The following is a 13306-nucleotide window of genomic DNA, read 5'->3' on the forward strand; positions in this document are numbered from 1 at the left end:
TCGAAATCGAACAAGTTTAGAAATCTAAAAGTGTCTCGGTCCTTTTACAATAAAATGACTAAATATTCTTCTCGTATCACAGCTAAATGCAGACTTTTTCTTTATTCCTATGATTTTGTTTATCAATGTATTCTATACTGGATCTGCCAACGGAGATGTTACACCAAATACTATGTCCATTAACCGTTTGTCATTGTGTTTAATTATGTACACTACCTCCGTCTATTTTGGATTTGTCGCTGAATGGCTTCAGTAACGATAGATTATCCACATCCAGAACCATACATATCGTCATTAATCTAGTCGGCCATGAAGTCGTTGAACCTATTACTGGCCTTCTGAACGTCCTCCCGATATATCGGTAGTTACACCCTTCCTGGCAAAATATCTGGTGGTATCTGGTATAACCTCTCCAAGTGGTTCAACGTCTACTTGCGAGTACAATCAGTATATATGTAAATTTCTGAGATTATGCTTCAAGGCAAGGTGAACTAATTAGAATCCGCAAAAATATTTTTTCTTGATATCTACTTATAGAAATTACTGAAATTTAGACATGAATATTTCGCTGACGTCGAAAATTCGACGAATGGGCACTTCAGAAAACGTTTGGGGCAAGTTCATGTTCATGTAAAATTGGTTCCAAAGTAATGAGTTGTATATCATAATTAGCTTCTCGGAAGCATATGATACGATAATTTTAGACTTTTATGATTGAATTACTGAATTTATTTTGCTAATTAATGGTCACAAATAAATTAATGTACAGTCATTGATAGCCGCAATGAAAGTCATATCTCGAAAATTAATTTTGAAATTAATTTATGCAAACAAAATGATGAACGTAGGTGTTCTACCCAACGTAACTTCACAATTATATTTAAATTGAAATGAGTGGAAATTTGAAATAAATTTTCGGGGTTATGAACGTGAATGATAAAACAACAATGAAATGAATTTTGATGAGAAAAATAATTAGGCGTGTTTTTCCGTTACAGTTAACAAAACCGCGTTCGGATTTTTTTTCCCTTTCAAATAAATTCACCTTTGTTTTTGAAACTTTGAAGAAGTAGTAGATTTAGCATGTTTAATGATAAATCCTGTATTTTTGATGAGTTTGTTTGTTCTGTCCGTTTCATTATATCACATGTTACTTTCTACACATTTCTGTCATTTCACTTTTTCTTTTTCTGTGGAAAGCACATAAAACGATGTGGAACGATTAAAACTGAAGAACACTAATTTTTAGTTTATCTGTTCCAATCAATATTTACCAATTGGATTTATCATTTTCTGGAACTCCACTATACTTTGGCAAAGAAAGTCAATACAACGAGGAAACGTCATTTTCTACAATGAAAGAGCTGAAAATCTTACCTGTAGCAGGTAACTTTGTAGCCGGGTAATCTCCTATAGCTGCCACAGCTGTAACGCCCCGTACAAAAAATACAACTGTGGCAGATAATGTACATTACCTGGAGACAAAGTTACCTGCTGCAGGTCAGTGTACATTGGCAAAAAACGTTAAATAATACATAAAACGTCCGTACACTTGTCACCACTATAATTCGAGTAATTCCCACCCGATTTTCAAAATTTTATTTTAATCGACGGAGAAATTTTTGCGTTGGCTGGTTGTAAATTCCTTGATATTAACGTGTTAATAAGTAATTCGCGACGGATTTCCAGAAATATTTTTTATCTTTAGAGTAACTAAATTCTCAATTTCTGATCTAATAATTTACAAGTTCTTCCCAAAAATTTTTGTTTCTTTGTTTTCTTGATAACACGATCACTTGAGTAATTCTCAGAGGCTTCCAAAATCACAGATCTGAAAATAATGTCTCTTACAGTCTTCGACATTTCAAATGTCTCACTGTCATTTTTTTCAAAGAATGTCATTGTGAATTCGCAATGACACAATGAAATTCTCAGAAAAATTTGACAGTGAGACATTTGAAATGTCGAAGACTGTATATCTTTATTCGGTCTAAGTTCAGAAAAGTGAGTTTTGAATGTAAGTTTAAGCATGCATTTACATGACATTAAATTACATTCTCTTCTTCTTCCTCCTCTTATCTGTATCAACAGACAATGAGAGAAACGTCGTCTGCCGTCTGCCGCGCTAGATTGCACAGAGAATAGAGTAACGTACAACAACTACAACAACAAACAGAGCGTTGGGCTCTTCCCTTACCCAATGGTTCACGTTAAGTGAGGGTACAGAAAAGACAAAAGACAAATGGCGGTCCCAGGCCAGTGTGATCTGACCATCCTCAGTTGTTTCCACTGATACCATATGACGAACGGTGCTGACGCATCCAAAAGTTTAGGCATACCCAAACGTCCTGGATAAGGACGCAACGTTTGATCTACACAGGATCTTCAATCAACCGGATCTTCAATTAACATTACACTAACAATCAATTCGTACACACGAACAACATAGCAACATATCAACATTGCATTGACAATATGAAACTACAAAGATTGAAATGAAAAGTGTGCCGGGCAGCTCAAGTGGTAAGAGCATCGCCCCGGAAAGGTGAAGATTGCGGGTTCGTCTCCCGTCCTGGCACCAATTTTTCATTTCAAATTACATGTCCACAAACACACTACCAATCATTTACAGACATTCATAACGATTTCTACATTGAAATACAGCCATATATACTGTCCACTTCCCAAATTATAAGATTAAATGCTTTCTGATGGTTGCGATCAGTAGGTTAATTCATGTGGTTAAGTTTGAAGTTTGGATTCTTTTATTGGACTGGAAATTGTATTCTTAAAAGACTTTTTCCCTTGCTGAAAAGTTTTATAAAAGAGAATATTTGAAGGATCACACTCACACCTTAACTTTGCGCAATTCACAGAAGTTTAATTTATTCAAGATGTAGCCAAGAAATATGCCATCTTTTCGGCACTTTTTAGTAGACTCATATTTATTGGGAATAAAACCTTCGCTGAACCTTCAACTCATATTTCTTTTTGTTCCTTCAAAAAATTAAATTTGAGTTTTCGGCCAGTGAAAATAAAAAAGATTCACAATTAATGATGCAGCAAATAGACCATTTAAAAATCGTAAGAAATGTAAGACTGCAATAATTGAAAAATTTAGTCAGTCAATTGACCTGATCCACTCAAGAGGTGGGACCTAAGTAAGTAAGTACGATTTCCATAAATTATTTTATCAATCTCCGAGTTTATTCCGTTAGATGTTCACAAATTTTATTTTATCAAAAAATTATGGAGGAACCACTTCAGTGCTATTGCCTACAGAACCCGGTTTTCGCAATTTAAAAATTGCAAATAAAAATTAGCTGATTGCGAAAGAAGCGAAAAACTCTTTAACGGTCATAATATTAATGCAATGAAATATTTTTGCCATAAAAAAATACATCTCTCAGCTTGGCTAACGAACTTTAAAAATTTACGAAACAAGATTTTATTTTCTTCATTTCGCTAATTGTTTAACAAGTTATTGTGAGCAATAAAAACTTTTTTTTAGTTTTCTCCAAAAATTTGCTTTGGTTTTATTTTATTATATTTTTTTTTTTGCTGAGCTGTACGGTGTTAATAGGATTTATGGAACTCATTGCTACACACGTACTTCAATTTATAACATTTACGACCACAATGTGGAAGTGCATATATATTTTATAGTGAAGTAAAAGAGAGGAAAAAAAAGTTTTTTTTGTCGTCGTTCTATTCACGATCTACATAATGTATAATATAAATTTAGCACTTAAGAAGGACACATTTATTATCTTGGTTTTATGTCTTACTTTAAAAAAAAAAAAGAAAATTGAAATTTAGTAAAAGAAGCAAAAAAAGAAGAAAAAAATTGTGAAAACAAGAGCCGTTAATAACAGTATAAAGCTGTGCGAAGAGTTTGTTGCACTTTTCTTAGCAATCCTAATAAAATGTCAAGATTTCTTTTTTTACATTTTTGCGCTACCCAGACTCATTTTGTGCTTACACATTTCATGTCACACTTATGTGTCTTTCCAGGGAAAGACATACGTACGTACAGCGTAATATTATATTGCACCTTCTGTTTGTTATTTGCCAATTAAATAGCTAAGTGAAAAGACTGAGTTTCATGTTTACGCTTGAAGAGCAGCATACCATACACATCAAAACTAATATTTATGTAACGGTTTTTTTTACCCGTCTCGTCGCTCTCTGTCTTTTTCTGTTTCTTTTTGTTTAGCTTAGCATCCTTAGCATAAACAGTTTTCCTTTGTAAATGCTTTTTGCGATAAACGTAACAGTTCCGCTAATTGGGGCAAATATAAAGTTAATTTGAGTCAAAATCAGAAAGTTATTTTTCTTGTGTTTAAATTTTATAATTTGAACTGCAAACTTGAATGCATCCCTTAAATTTGTTTAAAAAGTTTTTTTCTTCTTTTCTTTCAAATAATGAATAAGTTTGAGAACCTCATTTTGCGTTCGTAATTTAAATTCCATCTTCATTCATATTTTCTTGACCAGAAATAAAATTGTAAACTTTCTTCATTTCTTTTGTTCACATTTTAATTAACAGCTTTAGGAACAAAGCTCGAAATTGGGGACAGAGCTGACTTTTTTTTTATTTATTTATTTGTATTAATCACTAACGGATATACCTACTGACGTGTGATAAGAAGAGTTTAATATCTTATGCATGATGCGTCCACTAAAGCATCGAACAAAGCACATCTTTGAAATTGAAATAACTGATAAACGTCAATTCAATCTTTTTACATGATACATGCGTCGAAAACCGTACTTTTCATGTTTTAAGCACTTCTTTCGACGCCCTCAGCATGTAAAATCCATTACATAACTCGGGATAAAAATGAAAAGTCTCGTTTTCGTGTGTTTATTGACATCGGCTTCGCCTCGGATCAACAAAATTCACACGAAAACTCTACTTTTCATCTTTTTATCCCTAGTCATGTAAAATACTATAGGCCAACACTAACATCGACTTAATCAGTTGTTTTCACGATAATGTTAATTGTTAAAATTAGAAATTCTCTATCGATATTCCAATATCTTCATGTTCTTCAGAGGTTCATTCGCATCGTTTTGTTCTCTTAAGAATATATTCAGATTTTCCTTACTATTTCGAGCAATTCGAGCCGGATTCGCTCTATTTCCTTTCAATTACTTTCAATTTATCTCAATTTCTTTCAATTCCCTTTCAATTTCTATATGTACTTCCTGTCAATTTCTTTCAATTCCCATTAATTCCTGTCAATTCCATTTAATTACCTCAATAACCGGATCAATTCATCTAATTGCCCAATTCCGTTCAATTCCTTTTAATTCATTTCAATTCCGTTCAATTCCTTTCAATTCATTTCAATTCCTTTCAATTCATTTCAATTCCGTTCAATTTCTTTCAATTCCCTTTCTATTTCTAAAGGTACTTACTGTCAATTTCGTTCAATTCGTTCAATTCCTGTCAATTCCTTTCAATTCTTGCCAATTCCGTTTAATTACCGGATTCTCTGTCAATTCCGAGCAGGGTGTGTAATCAATTACCCGAGTGGTGTCCCCCTCGATTTCGAGTCAACAGCGAGAAAGGGGGATTTATCAAAATCTTTTCTAGAGATTCTCCAAATATTTATTTTCACAGTGTTGTTGCTACGCTAGAATGGATTTTCATATCTAGATTAACGTACTAGTGTGACTAGATCCAACTGGAATATTGCGCAGATGTGTTGTTAAACTCGGCTTTGCCTCAGTTCACAATTTCCACAACCTTTGCGCGCAGAATTTCCATTGACAATTATGTTAGGAAAAAGCAATAAAAATCTCTCCCTTCGGATATGCTGTAAGCTTTGGTCTTCGGGGACTGCTAGACTAGACGAAACGTTATTTGTATTCTTTATTATTACAAGTGTGCCATAATAATTTCATACATTGCCTTCGTAGCCGATATGACCGTAAATTTAACAGTTTGCAATGAAAGTGTTTAGTTTATACACCCATCGTCGCTGTACCATTGGTTGTAGAAACAGTTTCACAATTATATTAACGCAAACTTCGCTAAACTTTCAATTATCTACAAATCTTATTTCAATTGTGTTATGATACACTTTTTAATCACCTTTAAATTATAGTAATTTGCTTAACTTTTGTATCACAATATTAACCTTTAAACCGCCCCCATTCAAAACACACATTCTACAAGACACAAAGCAGTCATAATTTATGTGGAATGTTTATGACACTCTCTCGAAAAGTAATTTATTGGGAAATGATAAAGGCAAAGATGTCGGTTTTGTTTGTTATGTACATACACGAGTGATGTATGTTAAGATGTATTGGCTTAGTATAATTTTGTAAATATCAAAATGTAGCCGAATCTTAGAGGGGATGTTCTACCTCGTACTTTAAGACGAATTTTCAACCGTAACCGTATAGTTGATAGTTTGTATAATTTTATACTTTGGAAAACATCTACCACTTCAAATAAATCACAATTTATTCGACACTTTCCGGGAGATTTTCTATGGGCAATGAAATATACTGTGAAGGGAGAGTCTTCGTGTACGTACCGATTTATGTAGTAACGCACAATTTAGTAATGCGAGCAAATTTAGTGTGAAAACTTTTGTAAATCATGAATCGCGAAATCGATTCGACTTAATTTAGACTTTTCCACACGACCTGAAGGTCGAGATGTTCTATTATCGCATTTCAGTTTTAGTGTAACATGGCGGGGGTAAGATGTCTTCAAGTGCACTTTAACCCATTTTTTAAAGAAATGTTCGAAATAAAAATTGAAAAAAAAAATCACGGAAATATTTAAAGAGTTAGCGAGCAATTGATAATTCCCATTTTGAAGCTATTCACAAACTTTACATACCCTCACGGCTGAGTAAAATAAACCAGGCAGGAGTGCTTGATTTGACTAGCGACCTAAATTACCTAGTAGCATCATAGTATCAGGTACATTATTTGACTTTTCCAAAATAAGTCGCTCCTGCCGGGTTTATTTTACTCTGGCGTGATACGCTATATAGCCAGTTGAAAGAGAATAGAAATGTTTAATTTTAAAAGCAATAAGAAAATAGGTACACCTTCCATGTAATGTCAGCAAAAAATATCGAAATCAAATTGAGAAAAACATTCGAGGAAGAAAAACGATGGAAGCCATTTCTAGCTCTTTTTTGTGAAAAACATCTAGTTCTCTCGCTTACATACCAAGCGTTTAGGTTTACTACGAAAGTTTATTAATATAATATAAAGGAAATTACGTGACACATCTATCGTTTCCCGCAGCAACTCGCAACTTGATAAAAGCATCGGGAAAATTGAATTGAAAATAGAATCAACTTAGTTCACACAACCATATGAAGAGTTAACGAAAAATTGGTCAAATAATTGTGCAACACAATATATAACAGCTGTTTTGCTCTTGTTTTGTTATATATCCACAAATATCCAACCACTAGATTTTATGGTAAAATATTTTATTTTTTGAGTTGGAAAATTGTTTTTCAATAAATTATCCGATAATTTACCGAATCTAAAAAGTGGTACATACGTGCAAAAATATTTCCTGCTTTTCGACAGCAATCACGTTTTGTTTTTAACAATTTTGACGATTTTTTTTTTATTTTAAAATTTAGTTTGACATTTCATCGATTTAGTTTCGAATCAGTTGTTTTTGTATGTGCATTTATGAACGTGGGTTTTTCTTTTAAATTAGGAAATTTAAATCTTTTTAATCAGTTCAGTGATCGGTAAAAAGCGGCACAACAGTATAAAGTAGTAGTTGAAGGTGAGAAAATTCAGAAAATTTTAGCAAACTTAGGAATATCTATTTTCTTAACACATGCGTCAATGGACAATTTACGCAATAAATATGAAAGTTGTCAATCCGTGAAGCCGAGGCTGACAACATATCGTACGCGCAAAATTCATGTTTGGGCCGAGGGGGACCGAACTGAAAAGAGTTGTATAGAGTTGCAATCTAAAAAAAAGAGTTGCACACAAAAATAAAGAGTTGCACGCCGAAAAAATTTGCATGTGCCAAAAATAAAGAGTTGCAGAAGAGTTGCAAAGGAGTTGCAGAAAAGTTGCACAATTGATGTAAGAATACAGAGATAAGAGATTCTATAAAATTATTAATATAATTTCGAGAACGAACGTTAGAGACACAATCTGTGTTTGTAGAGAACACCAACTGATAAGAAATTTAAAATTTTGACACTGGTTCACAAATGTCCTCCATTCCATTTTTCTCGGATAATTTTGGCTTTTTATTGTTGCCGCAAGACAACAAAAAATTATTAGAACCGTTTCACTACATTGTAATAGTAGAAATCTAAAGAGTCGCTACCATTATGTGAAGATGGAACAAATCGAGAATTAGAAACAAGCCAAAAAACTGAAAATTTACCTCCTTTTTACAATCTAAGGAAATATCCTATTTCTCAAAAAGATTTTACAGAATAGGGCTTGGGAAGTAATACAAATATAAAGTATTGACTTCGGTTCCCAACATTAATCTTTTTTATCGAGTAACTTACGAAAATACAAAATAGCATTTTATATTCAATTCATAGCCAACCATTCATTTCTATCTTCTTCGAATTGAAGTAACTATATCTCTGATAATAATACCGATTTTCGGTCCGATGAAAGAAAACTCTGCTTTCTAATTAAAAATCGCGCAGATTCTGTTGCAACGTACACTAACAGCTTCCGACTAAATTTAAGTGCACGTTACAAATTAAAAACTAAGCATTTCTCACCGAGTTTCATACAAAGTTTTTCTCAAAAAAAGCAACGCAAGTTTTACTTTTCGTCCCCGAATTGAGAAACAAAATAGTTATTTGTGTATCTGTTTTGGTCGATTGCTTTTAGGCAATTTCGCGAGTTGTAGCCCGAACGAAGTGAGCAAGTGTATAGCAAACATCATGACATTTTACTGGTTCTCGTTCGCATGCGCTGATTCTGTAAATTCTACCAGATTCAACCATCGGTAATGTTTTACCAATTAGGACATTAAGTATGTACCCACTTGTGTTCAACGATGAATAAACACTTCAAATAATTTCGATCCGATAATGTGTTTGATATGTTGTTGAAGCCAATGAATCATCGACAAAAAAGTTCGATTTTTAGTTCCAGAGTCATTTAACAGAAAGTAAGTAATGTCCGAAAATCGAAGGTGCGCAAATAAAAAAAAGTTTGGGATCGTTGTGAAAAGATTTGGGAACGATTTGAAAAGACATGCTTTTCTCGAGTTACATTACAACTAGATAATGATTATCATCAATGTTTAGGATGCTGTAACAATTCCTGCATCAACCTCTGCCGTCGCAAGTCGAATCATTACAGATCAGTCCCATAAACAATTACAATCTAAACATTCTGAAATCGTATTGCAAATTTTGATTTTTAATTGAGTTACTCTTCTTCATCTTTTGCAGATTGATGACTTATCGTCGAACGAGTGATGTAATATTTTCTAAGGAAATTGGTTTATAGAGACGGACTATTACAAAACTCAATCAATGTATGCGTTTCAGGTAAGCATTTCGTTGAAAATTTTATAATATTTCATATTAGCCTGTTAGTCCAGTTGCGAGTTGTCCAAAAACCCCGTTTCGCTAATATTGGATATAAAAAGCGATTTTATTGTTGATTATCGTAGATTGAGAGGCAAGAAATTCAGCGCCCCATGTTGCCAAGCCGATGATGCGGTAGTTTGGGTGCTACAGCCGATGCCGCTGAAAGCTAGTTATTGCTCTATAAATAGATGATTTTCAATAGAATTTGATAAAATATGAATCTCGCAAAATTTTGAACTATTTCACGTATGTTATTTGCCCGTAATATGTTAGCTTTTGGATGTTTTCCAAAACCAATAGACAGGTAATTCTTCTTTAAAAATTTCAAGCTATCACACGCCTATATCGGATGTAATTTAGCTGAGCTATGACCGTTTTTGTACTTTTGTCCGCCATCTTGAATTATATTTTTGTATTGTCAAAAAAAGATCAAAGAACCAAAATCAGCTGATTTTAGTGAAATCGCTAAATAAATGGATTTTATAAAGCAATAACTAGATTTCAGCGGCATAAGCTCTAGCGCCCAAAATAAGCGTCATCGGCTTGCTAACATATGACGCTGAAATCCTTGTCCCTCAATGTACAATAATCAACAATAAATTCGTTTTTTACATCCAATATGAGTGATACGACAGCACTAGACTATGACACATACGCTATTCATCTGTTATCGATAACGCGGACCAAAATAATGACAAAGCTGTTTTTGTCTTTGGTACCTGGCTGTACGTTACATTTTTAACGTTGCGGTTCTTGATCCTTTATATATAGTAAAATACATGTTAAAAAAATTGAAGTACAAGATTTGAAATCAATCGATTGAAAATACTTTGATCGATGGAAGTACTAGACCTAATAGTAATAGTCAAAGGATTGCTGTAACATGTTAAAAGAATCATTATATAAATAGTCCAGTCCCTTGTGTCAATCCGTTCGCTTGACGTTTCTCGAGATTTTTTGATTAGTAATGAAAATTTGTGTAACCAATTTTCTTTTTAATGGACGTTTTCAGTACATTTTTGTGAACGGAGATATTTTGTATGACACAAAGGCCTGGACTACAATGAGAATGGTAAAATTCGTTGCCATTCGAATAAAATGCACAAAAATTCTTGAACAGCTCTTAATCAAATGAAAATGATTTTTATTTTCTAAATGGAAAATGTACACAGGGCTAAATTGGTGGGAAAACCGGCATTACGCTTACATGAGTTGATTTAGCAGAGAAAGAGAGATATAAATATTAAAGTTTTGCATATTAACCGAATCCAAAAATTTAAACTCTGTTCTGGCAACATGAAACCTCTTAAAACTGAACAACAAAACAATGTTTGTTTTAATTTCTCTGCATCCGGTATTCAGTATTTTGCAGCACACCTTCAAATTAACAAGAATACAATGCGGAAAGCATATATAAATATTACATACTCTTCACGCTGCAATCAGAAAGTATTTATTTCATTTTAAAACATATGCGAAATTCGTGGCATGAAATTATACTTGGGAACTTTATATTTTTCGGGCGGGAGGAAGAGGACGCAGAGTAGGGGAAAATGGTATGTTAGTACCTTTTAGCCTCATCTCTTTTAAATGGAGTTATTAATTTCAAGTATGCAAACAGAAATTATGGCTTGTTCTACAGAACTATAAAATTTTATAAATAACACGGCATGTGTATACACCTTCTATACAGATGTGTGTGCGGCTTTTCAGCATTTTCATTTAAATGGTTATATTCAGAAAACAAAATTTTATTTAAATTAAACCCGATGATATATAGGGTTATAATATGTGTATTAGACAGAAGCTCACACTGTTCTGTTGTGTAATCGTTAATTAATCCTCTTTTTCGGATACCATCAGCTTTTGCATTTAATGTGAAGGTATTTCGTTTTCCATAAACATAACAAAAAGCTTATCCCTTTTTATTCGGAGAGTTTTATCGAAAATTATTAAAATTTGTGTGGTTCGACGCTATCTACATCGAAATATTAGATATTGTTCCAAGGTATCGAACGGTAAAGCTCTTCGCTATGGATAGATATGTATAGATATGCAAAAAGTTTATACTATAACAATCGGTCTGGGGTGCTTATATATAACAGAAAATCCTTTTCGACTAAAAATATTAACATTGTGTTCCGATTTTCGATAAATTGCGTTCAATATTAAACAGATCCACCCCATCAACGCCATCTCCACCTCATCCCCGCGCCTCTCTTTGTCTCTCTACTGTAACACTGGAGTTTTCAGCACAACACAACTCCAACAAATCATTTTTAAATAATCTAATGGAAAATGAATTAAATTCCACTGAGTATAGTTTAATATTTTGTTTCATTAATACATGTCGGGATTACAAAGTTCTTTTAGCTTGTGGTACCGACTCAGTCGGCTTACTCTCGGCATTGGATGTGTTGGCAATGTGGGCGAGGAAGCAATCGTCATCGACATAAAAAAATAATTTCAAACACATTTAAATGTGAAAGATCCTGCCGTGATACGGACTTATGCATCACACTCAATGTGTTTGGGTGTTGCAATGTGCACTGAGAACTAAACTTCCTGTTCGAACAATTTAGCGCTAACGCATAACTTAACGTGTACTTTACTTTACACCTAAATTCAACACGATCACTATACACCGAACTATTCCATAAATGAGCATCAAAAATGCGGATAAATATTATGGTATTCGTATAGCAATTTCGTCATTAATTAAATGGCTGGAATTACTCGTAATACAGAAAATTATAGATATATGTGTCTATGCAACCATGCAGCCACTAGGCATTATATAGTCTAATTTCATTGTTTCAAACAAAATTTTATGAGTTTGAATTTGTAGCCAGCTAATCGTTTCAATTGCATTTTGTGATCCAGATATAGCTAGCATTTTGTAATTAGTTAGCTTACAGGCAACATGCATACGCAACCAGTCCATTATGTTATTTTTTTACACGTTCTATGATATTTTGTCACCTCATAAAAACGACCATAACCGTCGTTCTGTCATAATTATGTGATTGCTTCATAAAATGAACTGAATTTTAACTTCTTCTTTTTTCCGAATACCATAACTGTACCGCACTCTCGCCGCTCAGCATAAGTACGTCCCGAACATACGTATCTCTAGCGTATTTTCCAGAGAACAATTATAAAAGAATTCTCATTTCTGATTTATTTTTCAATAACCACAATTCATTCGTTCCATTGCTCCGCACAAATTACATCCTACAGATGTATTTTGTTGTTACTGTTCCTGCATAATTCGATGTTGTTTTGTACACAAAGCTATTATTGTACCAGATATTTGTGTGGCACTCACCGGAATGTATATAGCATTACCCAAAAAACAGATTTATTATATTTGTTTCAACATTCCACCAGAGAGCACATTATATAGCCCACAAATTCAATCTATATGGTTATAACATTGTAATATTCTCATTTCGTATAAACTCTATGGGAACTAGTGAATAGCGTATAGTTTGCGACCCACTTGAAACTCCTTCGTCTTTCCTCTTACATAGAAATTGTGGCTGGGAGTTCTGTTTGGGTTATGTTATGGGAAACTTGTGTATTGTGTAAAATAGAATTTTTTTCGTTGTTGTTATATCCATATATAACAACGAGTACCCGGAGAACAAAACAGCAAGCACACAGCGTTATAGTTCTGATATTTGGTGATACCTTTCTTTTACTGAAAATCCACCAGATATTTG

The 13306-nt window shown here is 33.4% G+C and overlaps 1 protein-coding gene across 1 annotated transcript in view; it reads left to right on the forward strand.

Annotated features, from left to right (window-relative positions):
- The window catches only part of LOC119068193, a 132951-nt gene that overhangs the window by 43335 nt on the left and 76310 nt on the right, over nucleotides 1-13306 (forward strand). The window contains exon 3 of the mRNA XM_037171692.1: nucleotides 9441-9539. Within this exon, the coding sequence (XP_037027587.1) occupies nucleotides 9525-9539 (15 nt within the window). The 5' untranslated portion in view covers nucleotides 9441-9524. The remainder of the gene's footprint in view (nucleotides 1-9440; nucleotides 9540-13306) is intronic.

This window comes from Bradysia coprophila (assembly GCF_014529535.1).
Source record: "Bradysia coprophila strain Holo2 chromosome X unlocalized genomic scaffold, BU_Bcop_v1 contig_173, whole genome shotgun sequence".
Taxonomy (NCBI): Eukaryota; Metazoa; Arthropoda; class Insecta; order Diptera; family Sciaridae; genus Bradysia; species Bradysia coprophila.